General features: G+C 38.9%; 1 protein-coding gene across 1 annotated transcript in view; it reads right to left on the reverse strand.

The window, feature by feature from the left end:
- Positions 1–12,848: 12,848 nt before the first annotated feature.
- Positions 12,849–21,209, reverse strand: part of SUCLA2 (succinate-CoA ligase ADP-forming subunit beta) — a 47,091-nt gene continuing 38,730 nt past the window's right edge. Inside the window, exons 7-11 of the mRNA XM_079137672.1 lie at positions 19,380–19,541; positions 19,142–19,284; positions 16,533–16,653; positions 15,986–16,074; positions 12,849–13,614 (exon numbers count right to left, since the gene is read on the reverse strand). Of these exons, the coding sequence (XP_078993798.1) occupies positions 13,540–13,614; positions 15,986–16,074; positions 16,533–16,653; positions 19,142–19,284; positions 19,380–19,541 (590 nt within the window). The 3' untranslated portion in view covers positions 12,849–13,539. The remainder of the gene's footprint in view (positions 13,615–15,985; positions 16,075–16,532; positions 16,654–19,141; positions 19,285–19,379; positions 19,542–21,209) is intronic.

Genomic DNA, 21,209 nt, shown 5'->3' on the forward strand with positions numbered 1-21,209 from the left:
ACTTACAATGTCCCTGAAGATTTCTATATATATCCCCCCTTAGCCTTCAGTAGCCTGAAGTCTTGGAGGAAGTTGATAATGCGGTGCTCCACAAGGAAGCTGCCTCTCTAGGAGTGGTGTCCTTCAGGTGGGGTATAATCCCTGCTAGTGGGCAGAGGTGCCTCCACTTGTTGACCAATGGTCATCCAAAGGGGACCTAGGCTGCGGGCTGAGGCAAGGCCTGTTTGGGCCTGAGTCTCTAGTTTTACCGTCCTTGTGGGGAAACCTCACCCGGCAGGGAAGACTCACCCGGTGGGGAGGTGTCGCTGGTCAGTTCCCTCCTAGAGGTTGCCCTCAATTTACAGCTACCGCCTGGGCTGGGCTGCCTTCCTCTGCAAAGTTCCCAGGGGCCCGGCCCTACCTCCTGGGCCTGGGAGCCTCACCCTTCGCAGATGAATCTCCTTAGGCTGCCCCTCCTCAGAGAATCTGCCCGCAGGCCTGGAACCTTCGCTCCGCCCTAAGCCTGTCTCTGTGCGGCTCTTCCACCCAGAAGCCTCCTAGATCCTGGGACCCTGCTCTGCACCTAATCGCCTGGCCATGCGGCCCCTCCTGTGAGCAGCCACCTGGGGCCCCGTACAATCACTCTGAGACCCAGAGACCCGCCACACGCCTCTTACTCCAGACAGCCTCCCAGTATTCCGGTGCGGTCACTAGGAGTCCAAGAAACTCACTGCGTGCCTCCACCTCCCACCAACCACCCGTAGCCCTGGGCAATCAATCACTCCGAGTCGAAGTGACCCTCCCCGTTCCTCCTCCTTCTCCAGATAACCCCCCGAGTGTTCAGGATCAGTAGCTCTGAGTGGCTCTGAATCCATGTGACCCGCAGCACGGGTCCTCTGGGCAACCGCCCGGAGCTCTGGTGCGGCCACTCAAGACCAAGTGACCCACCACGCTTCTCCTCCAGGCAGTCCCCCTGTGTTCAGGCGCTGTCACTTTAAGTCCAAACAACTCACCACTCGCCTTCTCCTCTGAGCAGCCGCCCGGAGTGCTAATGCAGTCACTGCGATTCCAAACGACCTGCCGCGCTCCTCCTCCTCCTCCTCCTCCGGGCAGGCCCTGGGGTTCAGAAGTGGACTGAGTCCAAACAGCTCGCCACGCAGCCCCTCCTCTGGCAACCGCCTGTAGCTCTGGTGTAGTCACCCCGAATCCAAGCGGACCCGCTCCTCCTCCTCCTCGTCCTCAGGGCAGGCCCCGGTGTTCAGAAGCAGTCATTCTGAGTCCAAACAGCTCACCGGGGCAGCTTCTCCTCTGGCAACCGCCTGTAGCTCTGGTGCAGTCTCTCCGAATCCAAGCGGCCACGTTCCTCCTCCTCCTCCTCAGGGCAGGCCCCGGTGTCCTGAGTCCACACAGCTCTCCTCGCCACTCCTCCCCTGGGCAGCCGCCGGAGCCCCAGTACAGATCAGTCCTGAGAGCGTTCTTAAATGGTGACACAGTGATGGAATTCCAGAGGAGAGCCTGGTCACTTCCTTGAGTTGATGAGATGGAGCTTCCCCTAAGCCTCCGTTGCCTCTCAGGCAGAGCAAAGGTAAGAACCTTGGAGAATTGCTGGGAAATGCAGGTATGAGAGCCCTTTGGAAAGGGGTGCAAAACATGCTCTGCCTCCAACCACAGCAGTGGCCTCGCCTCCGCTGAAATGGATGTCAGTACAGATTGTGGCCACCAAGCTTCATAAACCTCGGGGTGTTAGACTGGAGAGGTCCCCAGTCTTTGCCCTCAGAGATGCTCTTCAGTGGGGCTCGTGTCCAGGGACTTGGATTTCTATTACTGTATAGAGGGTAAAGAGGGGTGGGAGGGGTGGGGGGAAGGGAAAAAATAACAGAATGAATCAAACAACATTACACTATGTAAATTTATGATTACACAAATGGTATGCCTTTGCACCATGTACAAACAGAGAAACAACATGTGTCCCATTTGTTTACAATAAAAAAAAAAAAAAGAAAGAAAGTTAACTGTGGCAACTTAGTGAGACCCTGTCACAAAATAAAATGAAAAGACCTGGGAACGTAGCTCAGTGGAGAATGCTCCTCAGCTCAAACAAACAAACAAAAAATGTTTTTTTCCTGTGCTTTCCACCTGAAAGCCCTATAAACAATGGCAGCCCTGTAGTAATGAGCATCCTAGTGCCTAGGCTGTAGTATCTAAGTACTATGTATCCCTAAAAGTGGTTCTTGAAAAAGTATCTAATTCCAAGTCTGAGACAGAAAACGTATAGGATGAGCCTGGAAACTCTTGTAAGGCCTGAAAGAAAAGAAACTATTGAAAACTACTGGTATCATGTCAATAGGGCAGAAACCTGCTAGAAGGAGTTCTCAATAACCTAATGCATAATTTGAAGATCAAAAAGAAGAATAAATAGTCACTTTGGAAAATAGCTTGGAAATTTTTTATAATCTCCAACTATCATATCTAATAACTCACTCCTAGGTATTTACCCAAGAAAAATAAAACCAATGTTCACAGAAAAAAAAACAAAAAAATAAAAATAAAAAAAAAACAAAACAAAACAAAAAAAAAGAATACAAGCAACAATAAATGATGGTGAGGATGTGGGGGAAAAGGTACACTCATACATTGCCGATGGGAATGCAAATTGGTACAACCATGATGGAAAGCAGTATGGAGATTCCCCAGAAAACGTGGAACGGAACCACCATTTGACCCAGTTATCGCACTCCTCGGTCTATACCCAAAGGACTTTAAATCAGCACACTACAGTGACACAGCCACACCAATGTTTATAGCAGCTCAACTCACAATAGCTAAACTATAGAACCAACCTAGATGCCTTTCAACAGATGAATGGATAAAGAAAATGTGGTATATACATATGATGGAATATTACTCAGCTTTAAAGAAGAATGAAATTAGGGCATTTGCTTATAAATGGATGGAATTGGAGAATACCATGCTAAGCAAAATAAGCCTAAAATACCAAAGACCAAATGTTTTCTCTTTTATGCAGATGCTAATTCAAAATAAGGGTTGGGGGTGCTAGGGAAGAATACAGTTAGTTTATATTAGGTAGAGAGGAGTGAAGGAAGGGGAAGAGGTATGGGGGTAGTAGAGTGAAACCTCATGTACATATGTGACTGCATGACCTATGTGATCCTACAATATGTACAATCAGAAAAATAAGAAATTACACTCCATTTACATTGATTTATCAAAATGCATAAATGCATTCTACTGTCATGTACAACTAATTAGAACAAATTTGAAAATTAAAGAAAAAAATGCTAATGTCACCAACCTAACCCTGAGAGGTTCTAATTTAATCAACAGTCTTGGCATCTGTGAGTCTTAAAAGCCTTTCAGGTGATTCTATTCTATAGCCAAGGTTAGGAATTATTATTCTATTGCCCCAACATCACTCAAAGAGGTGAACCATGTCATCAGTAAGAGGTTCTCATCTCAGTAGCTATTTTCAAATTCAAAAGCCACAAAAACAAGATTCCTAGAGACAGATCCTTTCTAACAATGAGTCCCGGAATATCCTCAAGAGTAATCAACCAAGAATTTAAATGTCTGATCAAAGCTGATACTGAAAACAACACAAGAATGATCAAGAAAACAACAAAGAGAGCTCAGAGGGGACTAATCCCACCAGATGTTAAAACATACTAAAAGTCTCTATAATGAAAGCGGTATAGTAGTGGCACATGGCTACACAAACAGATCAAAGACTTAGAAGGGAAAGTTGAGAAACAGATCCAAATTACACTTAGAGATCAAGCAGATGAGTAAAGGTGATATGGCAAATCACTGGAGCAGAAAGTCATCTGCAGTGAATACTGAGATAACACTGGACAACAACTGGAAAAATAAGATAAAATTAGGTCTTTCCTCAGACCATAAAGCTCCCTTGAGCCCCGGGCCTTCCTCCCTGCCAAGAAGCTTCGAAATGATGAGGAACACAGCTGCCTTCTGGTTTCACCACCCAGGAGCTGCTCAGCCAGCTCCATTGCCAAGTTCTACTTCAAAACTAGATAAGGAGTTGGTTGCCTGGTACCTGCAGGGTCTCCTCTCTCCAGGCACTCAGGCCACTCCCTGGCCAACAAAGCCCTCCAACCCCTGCTACCTTTACGTGGTAGATTCCTTCTCCTTCAAGATTCAGCCTCAAAAACCTTCCTGGGCCTGGGTAATGGGAGCACACGCCTGTAACCCCAGCTCCTCCGAAGGCTGAAGTAGGAGGATCTCAAGTTCCCTCAACCAGCCTGAGAAACGTAGCCCAACCCTGTCTGAGGAGGGGAAGGAGAAAAGGCGGAAGAAAGAAAAAGAAGGAAAGAGAAAAGGAATTGAAAGAAATTAAAGATTTTCTGGTCTCCCAGGGTGGTGAATGCCCTGGGGTCTCCATGTAGCATCTCTTCTCCAGGACCCTCCTCCTGCCCTCCTGCTCTTACACTTGTGGAAAATCCATCTAGTAAAATCAGTGGGTTTTTTTTTTTTTTTTTTTTTTTTTTTTTTTTTTTTCTCCTGCTCTCCTCTCTAGCCTAGAGACGAGAACATGCCTTACTCATCTTGTACCCCAGCTCTTACTAAGTGTCTAGCACTTGTTCAACAAAACTGAACTGTGTTGTTATAAACTACCAGAAGTCCTTTTGTGGAAAAAAGAGTGTAAATAAAACTGAAATATGAAACACAGTGGGTGTGAGCAGTAGCTTTCCCTCTCAGAAAGACAAACAATCCTTCCTTACAAATGCCATTTTGATGCTAATATCACCAACCTAGCAAGGTGTCACAGAAAAAAATCAGGAAGAGACCTTTAACTGATAATGAACTACACAATTTGATGAGAAGAAAATAAATCTCTGGTGCTGTCTTGCAAGAAAACTGAGATTTTCATCTAAGAAAAAGCAACTAATTATTGGGTGCTTAATTGAAGCACTGTCTTGTTAAGAAGTAGAAAAGCAGTATACTGAGCAGTGCTGACCTACGGTGACAGCTTATAGTGACATAAAAGCAGGTTTTGGCCATAAATCATACTTATTCCCCAGACGTGTACTCTTTGCTGATGAAAGGTAGAGCAGCCATGAATTACTTGAGTTACTTTTAGCTGGAGACAAAAGTTTTTTATCCTTGCAAATTAAGGGGAGAAACATTTGATTTTGTCACATGGGGGTAGTTCATGTCACATTCTACCTCATGAGGTCTGATGTTCTTCCTACTCTTGCACAACATTAACAGCTTTTCTAGAATGTGATTATAAAAACACCATCCCCTTATAAATTTGGCATTTGTGTCCTGAAAATACTCCAACTTTGCTGTATTTATCAAGAAGCATATTTCCCTTTGTGTGAATTTTTCTCACCACCTCCTAACCTGGAACATAAAATCTATTGCTGGAGCAATTTCCTTCAGATACCTTTCCATTTGGTGACTTAGCAGAAATGCTTAATCATTGCAACCCCACTCCCTACAGATTCAGAGGTGGGTAGGGTTTGGCTTCTGTTCCTGCCAATCTGGGTTGACTGACCTTACCAGTCCATGAGATTAAAGCCAGTGTATTAGCAGAAGATGTTCTGGTTCTCCTAATATTCAGAAAGGCAACCTTTCTGGGTTGAGTTCAAAATTCTTCCAGTGATGACTATCAAAGGAAAAAAAGATTCTAAAGCCTAATATCACTTCCATTTGAAAACCGGTAAGGTTATGCAGGAGGTATACAGTAGAAAAGTATGAAAACCACAGAACTTGAAGAGGAAGTCCTGGTTCAGGTCACAGCACTAGGAGACCTTGGGTAAGTCACTTAACTTTGCATTTCAGTGTCCTCACCTGCTACGTGGACAACAATTATGCAGGGTTGTTGTTAGCACCAAATGACTCACAAGTCCACCAAATGACTGACTTGCCAAACACTGCTCAAGTCAGCAGGCTGATTGACAATAACAGAAGTTAAGTTATTGGGCAGTGCAGTAATAACATAAAATGGTGTATGGATTTTTTAAATCCCCTTATTACTCTACCCTCTTAACAATGAGACTTCTTTCTACAAAATGGACACGAGGCCAAGTACTGTACCACCAAAATTAATCTTTGTCTTTGAGGTATTAATGCTCAGTAAAGCAACTGATCTTGTCACACAGTCAAGTGCACCAGAAAAGGCATCCAAGAGCAGAACTTAAAGCACAAACGAGAACACCAGGGAAAGGGAGCAAAACAGGCACAGGAATGCCAGGAGAGGGGTCAGATATGACCCCTTAATTGTTCCATGGTCTCCGCAAAGGTCAGCAAAGGCTATCCCTCTTCAATATCCTTGCCAGAGAAAGAAAAGGATTGGACTAAGGGGTATAGCTCAAGGTAGAACACCTGCCTGGTTTGTGCAGGACCTTGGGTTCAATTCCCAGTACTGCCAAAAAAAAAAAGTTCAGATCAGCACTGGCCCCCTTCAAGGGTCATGGCCCACCAAGTACAAAGTGATAAATGACTGCACAAATTTAATGTTTCCATTTCTTATCAGCCCACACTGTCTTAGAGATCAGTGTCAAATTGTATCACTCACATATTTTCTAGTAGAATCTGAGTCATTTACCTGAATGCTGAAAACTTGGAAAATATAAAGTTCAATTTTTCACAAACAGATAACTTAATAGTCAAGTGACTGAAAGGAGAAAATAATGCTTTGAGACACCATCTGCCAGTCTCAACAGATCACTTTCCTACCTCCTAAGTAAGTTAATGAAGAGTCTCCCTGTAAATGTGAGTTTCACACACACCCAAGAACATACAGGAAGTTTGTATACTATCATAATGTCATTTCAGAATTGGTGGGGAATGGATGAAATTGTAAGTAATTGGTGTTTGAGAAACTGATTAGCCATTTAAGAGGGTGGGATCTACATCCATTGCTTAAGTTCAGACTTAATACAAAAACAAATCAAGTCTTTTAAAGTATACGGTGAAAACCAGGAACCACAAAGACTAATACATTATATTAAAAATGACATGACAAAACATGTAATATATGACATGGTTAATCTCAAACATGCAAAAGGTTCTACCAGGAAGAATGAAGTCAGTAGAAAAATAGTAAAACAAAAAATGCCTGCAGAGGAAGTCTCTTTCTCTCTCTCTCTCTCTCTCTCTCTCTCTCTCTCTCTCTCACACACACACACACACACACACAAAATTTCTACAAATGCCCAGTAAATAGATGAAAATCTGATCAATATGGAACAGTAAGGACATGGGATTTTTCCTATTGTAGTTAGCAATGTAGTATTTTCAAAGGTATGGAAATATTGTGAATATTTCCATACCTGTGCACTGTGAATGTGAGACTTACCAATACAGACTTTCCCACAAGGCAGTTCAGCACTGCCATGAAAAGTGAATTGTAGTTTTACTTTCACACAGCTATTCCACTTCACTCACAAGTTTTTTTTCCCCCTAAGGAGAATTATTCAAGTGCCAAAAGATATATGTACCAGAGTACTCACCTCTGTTATAATGTGAAAAATACAGAAGCCAAATGTCAATAAATGCAAGTGTGGATTAGGTAAGTTTTGATATATACACACAAGTATATTTGTGAATCTGTGCACGTGGGTTCACACACAGACCAGAATGTTCACCACCCTGAGAACGGTAGTCATTTCTAGGTTTAAGCATGGCAGGTAATTTTTGCTTGTCTTTGTACTTTTTTGTGACTTTCTAGTTTGGAGGAATTTTGCTTCTTTTTACAATGAGAATACATCATTTTTACTAAGACAAAGCTATCTTTTTCTAAAATGACACTAGTTTTGTTAAATACTATCAAAAACAATAAAGAGATACTTTTCTACTTTGGGAACTAACCATAGGAACAATCATGACTTTTCTACTGTATCTTTCTCATTACATGCCCATCCCACCTCTCCGGAACTGCCATCCAAATGGTCAACTGGTGGTCAATCAACTACCAAGTTCATTGGATGTCTGTGTTCAATTGGCAACAAACTAACCAAACCAGAAAGTTCAGGCACCCTTGGCCCTTTCAGTGCATCCTCCAACTTGCTAAGCTTAGTGCTTTCTGTGTTGCTGTACTGGCATTGACTAGACTCTAGGGTGTGCAACCAATCATGTGGCTTTTTTGATTGACGACAATTGCTTCACAGATTTACCACAGTGTGAGTACCATAATGTTGACTACAAACTATTCAATGCTGAGCCTCTCATTCCCTAGATATATGTTTATGGCCTACTTCCTATTCGTGTGTTTACATCCTCATAAATTGAACTTGATGGAGTTTTCTTCAGTCCTGCTCAAAATGTGATCTGTGGATTCTGCTGATCCACAAACAGCTCACAAGACTGCGAGAGATAAACAGATATTTAGATTTTTTTTTTCTTTCTGGTTCTGGGGAATAAACGCAAGGACTCAAACATGCTAGGCAAGTATCAACACTGAGCAACGTCCCCAGCCCAACATTTAAAAACATGCATAACAATTTGATGGAGCAATTTTATGCTGTTGAATAAAAAATAAACTGGCTTATATTTTGCATACTTTTTAAAGTTTCATTTTTCTAGTAATTCCTTTTCTGTATTTTAAGAAGTGAAAGATTGGGGCTGGGGATATAGCTCAGTTGGAGGAGTGCTCGCCTTGTAAGCAACAAGGCCCTGGTTCAATCCCCAGCACCCCCAAAATAATAATAATAATAATAATAATAATAATAATAATAATAATAAGTAAATGATTAAAATTTTTTAATTTCCAATTTTTAAAAATTATTTCCTCTCAGTTTGAGAGAAGCTGGCTTATGGAATTTACATAAAGCAGCAATAGATATGATAGTATATTATTTCACACTGCTAGACTAACAAATCACCAGCAATTTTGTAGGTTAAAACAAATTCACTGTCTCACAGATCTGTGGGTCACAAGTCTGAATCGACATGTCTGGTTTCTCTTCTCTTAGTCTCACAAAACCAAAATTAAGGTGTCAGCTAGCTATGTTCTGAGAAGCATTATCACTGAGATTATCTACTTCCAAACACATTCATATTGTTAGCAAACTTCAGCTCCTTTTGATTGTAGGACTGAGACCCCAATTTCCTTGCTTTAAGGTCAGCTAAGGCAGCACTCAGCTGAAGGTCTACCTGGTCCCTTAGTCTGAGACAATGGTACACTGAACTCTTTTCAAGCTTGGAATTTCTCTAACTCCTCCTTCTGTCACATATCTCTTGCAGGTTGCGGAGGTGTGGGTGTGAATGAATGCCTTTGAAGGCGTTATTCTGTCCACCACTGATAGGGTAAGACCGAGTCTAGGAGTCCTCAGGCATTTGCTTCACGTGGCGAACCTTAAGGCCAAAGCCAAGAGTAAAGGCTTTAATGACGAGATGACACACCGGAGGTGACACAAAGGCAAATCAAACTACGACAGGCAACTGACTGGATGCCAGGAAGATCAGCCCTTCCAGTCTCACTTTTCCTCTGGTCTCACTGGCAAGTGGCGGTTCCCTGCCTGGCAGGGCTCCATCCCATTAACACTGAAAGGAAGGCAAGAGACAGGACAAGACCGTACACATCAGAGTGAAAGCAATGAAAATAGAAGCTGGTTACTTGTGAGGAAAAAGATGAAGGAACAAAAAGCTGACCATGGTCTTACTCCTTGGGAGGCAAAGTCATGAATAACAAAAGCCCTAAAACTTCTTAGGAGTGGAAGAGGAAGCGGTGGAGCTGCTGAGAAGGCTAATAAAGACTGCCACAGCCTGGCTCCCAAGAACACTCAGTGGGTCCCATCTGGCACTCAAGGTCACGACCATCTGGCACTCAAGGTCACGACGAGGCTTTATCATCTGGTTTCTTCTGCATCCTGACACTTCGTCGCTTCTCCTCTTCAGGCTGTCACTTAGGACACCAACTTTAAAATCAACATTATCCTTATTCCTTGACTTTGATCTCTTCATTTTAAGTCCAACTTTAAACAAAAACTGGTTTACCAATCTTGTACGTTTCTTCATTTGACAGACCTCCAAATCTTGTCTTTTACCACTGCACATTAAATTACAGAAATCTGAAAATTGATTTTGGCACAGGACTTTTCTCACCCCTTTACTTTGCCACAGGATGAGTGTATAATTCTGATTACAGCCCTCTGCACTGGCCCCACCACCCATCATTTACACTCGTGATTTTAAAATTTCTTTAAATGGAATTATTTGCCAGACAGAAACTAATCACCATAATGTTAACAGCTTCAATGTCCTGCTGGACTTGTGAAGTTTGGTGTCTTCTCCTGTTTTTGCTTACTTCCCCGCTTAATATGTGTACTTGCTAAAATCACAATTTAGCAATTAAAAGCAAATTTGGTATCATACACTTTCTAACTATTAAGTTGATATAATAGTCGAAACGGGGGCTTGAGGCATAGCACAGCAATCAGGCACTTGCTACTGGATACAAATTCCTGGGTTCAATATCCACAAAACAATTTCTAAAAAAAAAAATTTTAAGGTCATAATTGCTTACAGTCTCTATAGAAGAAGTTATAGAATGGGAGGGTGAGGCAGGAGGATGGCAATTTGAGGTCAGCTTCAGCAACTTAGTGAGGCCCTAGGCAACTGAGTGCCCTGTCTCAAAATATAAATATAAAAAGGGCTGGGGGTGCAGCTTAAAGGCAAAGAGCTCCTAGATTCAATGGCTAGTACTCCCCCCGCCCCCAAAAAAGAAAGAAGAATATTGAAGAGGAATGTGTTTAGAGGATGAGGTGGGAGGGTATATAAAGAGCTACCAGCTAATTGCTTCAATTTTCATTCTATACAACACTTTCTCCACCACCACCCTCCCGCCGCCTTTCAGTATAATCATTCTTACCAAGATTAGTTATACCTTGTTTTAATTTCACTACACACTTTTTACTCTTATCTTGACATCTCAGCTATAACATTTGAAACTTTTTTTGGAGAAGTGCCACTGGGGATTTAACCCAGAGGCAATTTACCACTGAGATACATCCCCAGCAGCAATACCCCCAACCCCTTTTTTTAAGACAAGGTCTTACTATGTTGCTTAGGGCCTCGCAAAATTGCTACGGCTGGCCTTGAATTTACAATCATCCCATCTCAGCCTCCAAAGCCCCTGGAATTACAGGCATGTGTCCCAGACCTGCCTATTTGACACTTTTGATCACTGTCCTTGAAACCTTTGCCTTGCCTTCCCTTATACTATGTTCTTACAACTCTGCCCAAGCATCAGAAGTCTTCCAAGCTCCTAGATTCAAATGACTACCCAAGTTCCAGCAGTTACAAATCTTTCAAGTTAACTCAGAAATTACTGTTTGCACTTTCAATCTGCCAACATGAGCTGTCACAGGTTACAACTTCTTTTATACATCTCCCTTCAACAAGTGGAGCTTAATTCTCCCCCCTTGTGAGCTGTACTTAAAAATTCATTTCTAATAAACTGTGACATGACATTGAGATTAGAACATAAAAGGTACTGTGGTTTACCCCTTACCCCCTTGTATTACATGCTGGGGGAAAACCGGCTGTCATGTCACAGACACTGAAGCAGCCCTGTGGAAAAGTCCACATGGTAAGAAACTGAGGTCTCTGACCAAAAGCCAGGTGACTGAGCCATTTTAGAAATGGGTTCTCCAGGTTCAGTGACACCCTCAAATGACTGCAGTACCAGAACTACCTCAGCTACCCACAGAAAATTAAATAAATGTTGGTGCTCAAAAATCACTAGATTTTGGGATAGTTGTTAAAAAATAACCAAAACACTAGTGTTACCAATATTATACCCTCTCTGAAATACCAAGCATTGTTTTTAACTCCTAACTAAAACCCAACTAATATAAATGTCAGTGTTTTCTGGGCTAATCACTGGTCGGCATTTGGCACTCATTTTAAAAATTAAGACTAAAGGACTAGACTTTTAGTTATAGCTTTATCACGATTTTAAATGGTTTAGGGCATAAACCATTCAACTTTCCAGTCCTACAACATGATATAGTTCATATATTTCAACTCAACTATCAAACATATATTTGGCTTAAATGCATATTTTGTTTTCTCTCTCTCTCTCTCTCTCTTTTTTTTTTTTTTTTTTTTCTATTTTTTGGTACTTCTTTCTTTTTTGGTACCAGAGTTTGAACTCAGAGGCACTTAACCACTGAGTCACACCTCCATCCCTTTTTATTTTTTATTTTTGAGACAGAGTCTTGCTAACTTGCTGAGGCTGGCTTTGAACTTGTGATCCTCCGGAGCTGCTAGGATTACAGGCATGCACCACATAGTCATATTTTGTTTTCTGTACATAAATTATCTCATGTATTCCTTCTCTCTCACTGGTATCTTTCTCTCTTTCCCTAATAAGTAGTTCCATTGGTGAGAAAGAAGCTAAGGAAACTAAGGTACACTAATATTACAACACAACCAAACTCATATCTAGTAAGTAGAGGAGCCAAACTTTGTGCTCATACACACTGTGATGCTGTCTCTCATAGTATAAACATCTAATCGCACTTTAAGAACACCAAAATACGTAGAAGTTCTCAACAGTATGATTAAATTAAATAGTCTGCTATTTGGTTGACATTTTCTTCTGTAGTACTAAATATCAACACTGTTTTAGGCAGTAAGCAAAAATTGTACATACATATGGGCACAAAGGACAATGTTCTCTTTAGAAGATGTGTCAGATGGCATGTACCTATAGAGTGAACTCTGTACATAGTTTTACAATATGTACTGTCATGTCACATATATGATCCAAAATTTGGTTCCTCAGACCTACTTAATGAAATGAACATGTTACCTCCTACTTTGTTTGCTTCAAAAGACACAGAATAAAACCCCAAAACAAAAGCAAACATTAATACAAATCACATTGAGAAACTTTTATTAACTTAATTTGACATTCTTAGTTTTATCTACCAAGTCCTTGGCAAATATGCCTTTATTTGATACAAACCTACAAGAGTTTCTTACCACAGAATCAGAGACTTGCAGTCATCATTGTTTTGTAATAATTAAAACAATGTTCAAATAATTAACAAGTTACTTCACTGAAATACTTAAAACAACATTCTGAGGAGTGTTTGAAAGTTCTGTTTATAAATAGATTGATACATTACTATGTATTTGGTGCTGAAGATAAACACTTCTTATATAAAACCTTGTTTTAACACACTGCTCTACTAATGAGACTAGTTATTTGATATAATATATTTTAATGCTAAAGAATAAAGCTTTATCATCATATTTATTTTCTTTATAGGACTCTTATCAAGGAAGAACTGTGTATCCAACAACAATAAACAGGCATATTGCAAGCGACATTCTGTAGAAGAAAGATGGCTGCCAACAAAAGAATATATACCTGCATTATGCATTCTTTATGTAAGCAGTCCACTCTGAACAGCAGAATTAAATGTAGACAAATGCTTTCAAAGTTTTGTGTGCCTACATGGCAATTACAATCTCCACATACTAAAAAGAACAATAACAGAACACAGTATTTTTTAAGGATAGAGCACATTTAAACACCTTTAACTCATCCACTGGCTCCTCGGCTCAGATTGGCAACTGAAATTTCACATCCACATGAGCTTGCTTGGCTAAGGTCACTATTTCAGAGAGTTTTACAACCTGAAAAGAAAGAACAGAACATCTTTGTCCCTATTTTCATAAAAGGGTAAATTCAGAACTACAGATCACTGTGAAATTAATTCACAATCTTTTTTGTTTAAAACATCAGGGCTATTTGGACACTGTTATAAACCACACTGCATTCTTACAAGAAACTGACACTAAAAGGACAGTCCAGTCTGATACTCCTCATAACCCATACTTCAATTAAATACTTTCTGATAAAGATAGATATTTAGATAATTAAATATGCATATATCTTTTAGATTTTATCTTAAAGAACAGTAAATATTTTTGTTGGTTACTCCATAATTCAAAGCATGTCTAAATAAAAATTATTTTGAAAAATGTATATAATCTTAACTTACAATATTGGAGTAGAAGTTTGTTAGAGTTAGTATTTTACTTTCTATCAGTAAATTAGCAATTTCTGTGCAAAATACCAGAGCCCCTCTACAATCTGAGAATATCTACCTATTTCCATATAAAATATCAAATTAGACATATTTAAACCAAAAAAATAATTTAGCTTCTCTTTTTTGTACAGAGTATTTCCAAAAAAAAGATTGGGGGCTAGAGTATACTCAGAGGCAGAGTACTTGCCCACCATGCACAAGGACCTAGATTTGATCCTCAGCAGCTCATCAAGGAAAAAAAAAGAGTGTGAAGATGAACATTTTGGATTCAAATCACCATTCTGATGATTATGACATATGACTCTGAATAGGTTAACTTACTGGTCTGTTTTCTCATCTATAAAAATAAAAATGTTATCACAAAACTTATATTAAATCCTAGAAAAAAAAATAACCTATTGCATGTACATCAACCCTGAAAAAATGGTAGCAGGTAGCACTTGCTAATATCATCATCGCACTTATTATTGCCATGACTTCTATGACTAAGAAACATTCCAGTGTTATCACTAAAAACAAAACAAAACAACAACAAAAAACCTAATCAGTAAAAGCCTACAGTTACAACTTAAATCAACTGTTCATTTTCATTTCGTATGGTCTATCTGATCAAGGTCCTACTGATTGTTTTCCTTTCTTTCCATGGCCACCGAGCTTTACAAAATTCAGGATTTCATTACAAACACACATTTTCAGAGATTATAACCTATTCCTTACCTTTGCCTTACTTTATATTTAATTATTATACTAAACAAAATCCTACTATCCTTCATCTCTTCTCTAATTTATCCCAGAAACGCTTTCTTCCTACCCTTCTCTTGTTCATAATCTTTAATTTTAACTCAGGATTGAATATAAATTCCAAATTTTATTTGGTAATAGGTACTTTCCCAAAGGACATAAAATTATTATTATTCTTGTGAAATGATACATTAATTTGGCAAGTCTCAAGAGTTTATTCCTGGGGGTAGGGCTGTAGCTCAGTGATAGAGTTCTTGCCTTAAAACATGCCAGTGCCAGGCCCTAGGTTCCATCCTCAGCACCTTAGTAAGTAGCTTAAGCAACTTAGTAAGACTCTGTTTCAAAATAAAAACAAAAACAAAAACAAAAAGGGCTGGGGATGTGGCTCAGTGGGGAAGAAAGGAAGGAAGGAAGGAAGGAAGAAAAGGAGGGATGGAGGGAAGGAGACTTATTTTGATCCAATTCTGACAAAGAATGTGGACAATATAAGATAACCAGGGAAATTGCAATACTAACTAGATTCTTTTTAATAAAACGTAACCATAATACCACTATTCTACTTAAAACAACAGTAATTCTTTTATATCATGATCAGCATTTTCTTTTTATAGATACATAACAAAATAAATGAAATGATAAAACATGGATTTATTGCAAAATAATCACAGGGGAAAAATAGAAAAGAATACAGGTGAGACCATATAGGCATGAATTATTATTGTTTAAGATGGATCATAGGCATAAGAGGTTCTGAGAAAGATTCTCTTCTTCAGCAAATTCTCATAGGCTCCTCCAAACTCTTTTTAGCTGGGCCCTGACTTTTGGACTTCCATGTTAGACTCTGCATTGTCCAATTTCAGTAATATTTTAGCCAAAATTCAACCTTACCCATGATGTTTAAGTAATTTTCCACCCTCCTCCTTGCCTATAAATCCCTACTTTTCCTGGTTGTGTCTGGAGTTGAACACAATCTTTATTCCCTCCTGCAAAATGCATCTCATCATTCTCTGTACTTATTGTAATCATCCTCTTGAATAGTTTGCCTTACCATTTTTAACTAATATGAACAATTTTTAACAGTTCATTATATAATATTTAGCTGAAGCAATAATTATTAGTAATATTAACAATTAGCTGGTTCATTTTAGAACCTAACGGCTTATAAATTCTTTACACACTACATATTTGTCCTTGAATCAACAATGCCCACTTACCATTCTAGCAGCTTCATCCAAGTCATCACAAGCAAGGATTTTAAGTCCACTGTCTGCTATCAGTGCCTTAGCATCATCAACTCGTGTACCTGGAAATGATTTATGCAAATATAAATAAATATTATTTTAAATATATACACAAAAGCATTTAAAATCTCTGCTACAACATATTATAATGATAAAACTTCAACATAGGAGTACTTCCATCATTTATCATAAATATTTCTAAATTGAAGAAAATACTGCAAAAACCTGGAATTATCTCATAAAATATTTCACCTCACCATGTTCATGATAATTAAGGCAAGTCAGAACTCCAGATAAATCACAACAAATAAAAAAATATATCAAATTACATCAACCCAAACTATAAACATTTTGGCCCCAAGTTACAAATTGTTTTTAAAACCATGACTTTTGAATTTCGTATTATATAATGCTTTCACTAAAAAGACATGACTACTTGTAAACTCTAATGAACTGAACTCCTTGGAATTATGAATTTCTACGCAATCAGGAAAAACTTCAAGATATCTTTAATACTCACCTTGTAACCGTACCACAACAGGTATTTTAATTTCCAGATCTTTTACTGCCATGACAATACCCTGTGCAATAACATCACATCGCATGATTCCTCCAAAAATGTTGACCAGAATAGCTTGTACCTGTATTAAGTGGTTTTGGTAGATTAAAATTTTAAAAGAATAAGTATTTGTCCTTACCTCACAAGAAAATACTAGATTCTGTGCTTTATAAAAATGACTTCCATGGAAAAATTTTCATACCAAACCACTATATCATCTTCTAGCTCTTAGTCCACTGCCCAACGGAACTTATTTCCACTTTCTTGGGTAATTTCAACACCTGGTTTCTATTCTCTTTTCTACTGTTATCTCCCTAGTTCCACTTACTTTTTCCTATTAAACACAGTCACTCACAAACATGCAAGATCTCCATGAGAGTTCACTACCTGTCCCCTCTTCATTCAAGCCCATGGATGAAATCTATTTCTGACACAACCCCCACCAGAATCACTCAACTTCTCCTGTCTGCCCACTCTTGACTACACTTCACCTCTAAACCTCAGGGCATATTGAGGTCAGCATTCTTTCACCATCACACTGATACTTCTGAATTGGTGTTCTGTTCTTCCCACCCCCCCACACACACACACACGCACAAATTTAAGAGGTTTAGTTCATTCAACTACACCCGAGCTTCTCAAGTGGTAAATACAAGTTTGTTAGAGATATGCCAAAATACTGTTTCCCTCAACCTTCTGACTGCTAGGAAGGTTCTGGGACAGATGAAGAATTTGGGTCAAAGGACTCTACTACAAAAACCTTCCCAATCTTTAGGCCCTAATGAAATATATTCTATGACTATCAAGTTTTGAAAATTGTTGAGACACAGTGAGCTATACTACACATTCCTTTCCTTTGCCACTATTATTTCTAGACCTTCAGAAAACGAAGCTCTAGAATTCCCAAAAGACTAGAACTTGTAGTGAACTTTGGCTCCTTTCTTATTGCCTCCATTTCATTCTGGGTGGCATCAATATTTACCACAAAACATTATCTAATACTCTGGACTTAAAAGTTATTGGATTTCTACCCAACCACGTTTACCTCCACTTCAACTAATTACTACCAAGGATCAATTCTAGACTTGACCAAAATGAATGTCCCCAGAATATCAAATCCCACTCTCTACTTAATGTCCTCCACTTTGACTTGTAGTGCCTTTCCCCTCTAACTCATCAAACCCAAATTTTCTTCTCAAAATTCTGTCTAGCCCCTCAATACCTTTCCAATCGTCCTGGTCTATCAGCTCTCAACTGACCTTCATCCTACACAGCAGCCATTCAATGACACTATCCCCTGCCTGCTCAAAACTGTCACATCAATTCCTCCACCATCCCAGTTCAAACACTGCATCTTTGAACAATTCCAGCCATACTTTATCCCTTCCAACTTCAAGTAAAAGCAAAAATGTTTAAAAATAAATAAACCTGAAACACTAATATAATTGAACAGTAATGATTCACCTGCAATTCTTTCAACAGTCTGCTTCATGACCTCAACTCTCTCCATAAGCCTCCTGTCCCACTCCAGCTGCCTAACTTTTAGCATATAATTTTCCTTATAAAATTCACACTGGTCACACAATAGATTTACTCCCTAACAAATATCTGATGGGTAACAATATACGTGTCTTCTAGATTATGATGATTCATATCCCTTTTATTTCAATCATCTATGCATAGTTATAAATTATGGCACATTTATAAGATTAATACAGACATCAAAATAAGTTTTGGAAAATACATTAGTGAACTGTGAAAAGTGTTCGAGATATATTTTAGTAAAAAAAATAAAGACTCAAAATATATATACATTGAAACATATATACAAGTTGGGCATGATATACATGCTGGTAATCCCAGTGACTTAGGAGGATGAGACAGGGGGATCACAAGTTCAAGGCCAGCCTCAGTAACTCAGTGAGACCCTGTCTCAAAATAAAATATAAAAAGGGTTGGGGATGTACTTCAGTGGTAAAACACCCTGCGTAAAATCTCCAGTACCACAAAAACAAAAAACAAACAAAATCACACAAATGTGTGAACTGTGTAGTATGTGAATCACACCTTATGATAGTTATTTATAAAAAGATACACATGTAATGTGTGTGTGTGTGAAATACATATGTATTAACAGGCCTTAAAGTAAACATCAAATCAATAATAATGTTATCTCTGGATAGAATTGAAGATTTTTTTTTAACTTTCTTCTTTGTAGCTTTATAGCTTTATATATTTTCCTAATTCCTGGGCTTTCATGGTTAACTAAATGGGAGTTACAGAAAAAAATATCTAGAAATTATGGAATTAACTCCCATATGGAAGGCTCACATGTCAGATCATCATCCCCACTTTTTATATCATCTAATAATTCTTCACCTTTTTGCTAAATCACAAAGCTAATCAGGCAACTCTGTCAAAAGTTCTATTTTATTGCATTAACTGCAATGCCTTTTTCCAAACTGTTGAGGTCTTTCAAATTTCAGCTCAACTATGATAACAACAACATCTAATAATTAATGAAGTTACTTCTCACAATTCAAATTCTAAAACACAAGCCCTGCCCTTACCTTTTTATCTGAAGTGATAAGCTTAAATGCCTCTGTTACTTGATGAACTGTGGCACCACCACCAACATCAAGAAAGTTGGCTGGAGTCCCTCCATGAAGTTTTATTATATCCATTGTGGCCATAGCCAAACCAGCACCATTTACTGTCAAAGAGGAAAAATGATTTGTATAAGCAACAAACACAGAGAAAACAAATTAAGATTAGTAGAGTCAACTCCAACATAAAGACACATGGTACCTAGACAGCCTATATTTCCATCAAGGCCAATATAGTTGAGATCTGCCTTAGCTGCATCTTTGTCCCTCTCATCTTCCTGGGTCCAGTCCCGAAGGTCAAAGATTTTCTTTTGGCGATAGGCTGAATTAGAATCAAAGTTGATCTTTGCGTCCATACATAACACTTTTAAGGGAAAAAAATATTGAAAACGATTAATGCCAAGACAGACACAATGAACTACCCAACAATCGAACATTGCTTAGGGAGAAAGCACATTGTAATTTAGCTACTTAAGTATTTCAATTTATGTTCGCAATGATTTTTTTTTTTGAGGGGGTTCTAGGATTAAGCTGAAGGGTGCTTAACCCTTGAGCTACATCCCCAGCCCATCTTTTTATTTTTAAAATTTTTTTATCTTGAGACAGTGTCTTGCTAAGTAGCTTAGAGCTTTGCTAAACTGCTGAGGTTGGCCTCAAATTTGCAATCCTCTCAGCCTCACCCCTCCCAAGTTGCTGGGATTACAGTCTTGCACCACCACACCATGCCCCAAAGTTGTTGTTTTTATATCCTGGGTACCATATAAAGAAGCAAACAATTAAAAAACAAAAAACCACCTGGAAGATATTTTAAATTTTTTAAAACTTTCCAAGGATTCACTTTCCATGTTCCCAGCTAACCCCTTCACTTGGGCACCATGTCATATCCCTTCTCATCACTGAAGTACACTGTTCTAGCAATTCTATCTTTGCTAATTAAAAATCTCCTCCCTCACCATCTCAGTGGTATATGCCTGTAATTCCAGTGGCTCAGGAAGCTGAGGCAGAAAGATCATGAATTCAAAGTCAGCCTCAGCAAATGCAAGGTGCTAAGCAACTACGTGAGACCCTGTCACTAAATAAAAGGGCTGAGGATGTGACTCAGCAGTTACACACCCCTGGGTTCAATCCTCAGTACCCAAAAAAAGAACAAAAAACTCCCTCCCCCCACTTTTCTACTGGTCAAATCCCTCTGACTTATAAAAATACTATCATTTTTCCATCTTAATATAAAGATTTTAAAAAATTATTCAACTCTACCTTCCCCTTCCTCTTTGCTCCCTAAACAGTAGAACTCCTTAGAAGACTTTTCTGTTTAAAAAGAAGGGTCAACAAGTTATGTGGCCCATCGGCCAGATTAGACTTGTGCCTGTTTTTATTATGGTCCATGAAATAAGAATGGGGTCTATATTTTTAAAAGATTAAAAAGAAAAAAAGAGGGAAAAGAAGAAAAACAAAAGGAAGAAGAAAAACAGTAGAACCCAAAATCATACGTGGCCCATATAATCTAAAATATTTATAAACTACCAACTCCCATGCTGAGATTTCTTACACCAAAATTTTCCCCTGCCATTCTCTCTTATACCCATCCTATTAGCTTTTACCTTTAGCACACAACCAAAATGGCTCTCCTGAAGGTTTCTTCTCTAACTTCATCTTTCAGTCGGTACTCTAACCCTTCCTCACTTTTTAATTACAATATTCTCTCTGCAGTTCCTGAATGATAGATGACTGAAAAACATGAGTAGTTTCAAATGCCACACAACACTGGAGAAAGTTTTGAGTCCAGTTTATTGCCAACAATAGAAAAAAAAAAAAAAATCAATATTCTTTCAGAGGAAGATGCCAGAATCCATTTCCCAAAATGTACAACATGTATAATTAAAAGCAGCCATATGAAACCAAACCCATGATGACTCAGATTTAAATTATTAGAGGACTGCAAAATGATTATTATAAATGTCTAAGAATTTAAGGGAAAACATGGTCATAACAAATGAACAGATAATCTCAGCAGAAAATAAAACCATAAAAG

The sequence above is a fragment of the Sciurus vulgaris genome (genome assembly GCF_902686455.1).
Source record: "Sciurus vulgaris genome assembly, chromosome: 4".
In the NCBI taxonomy this organism is placed as follows: Eukaryota; Metazoa; Chordata; class Mammalia; order Rodentia; family Sciuridae; genus Sciurus; species Sciurus vulgaris.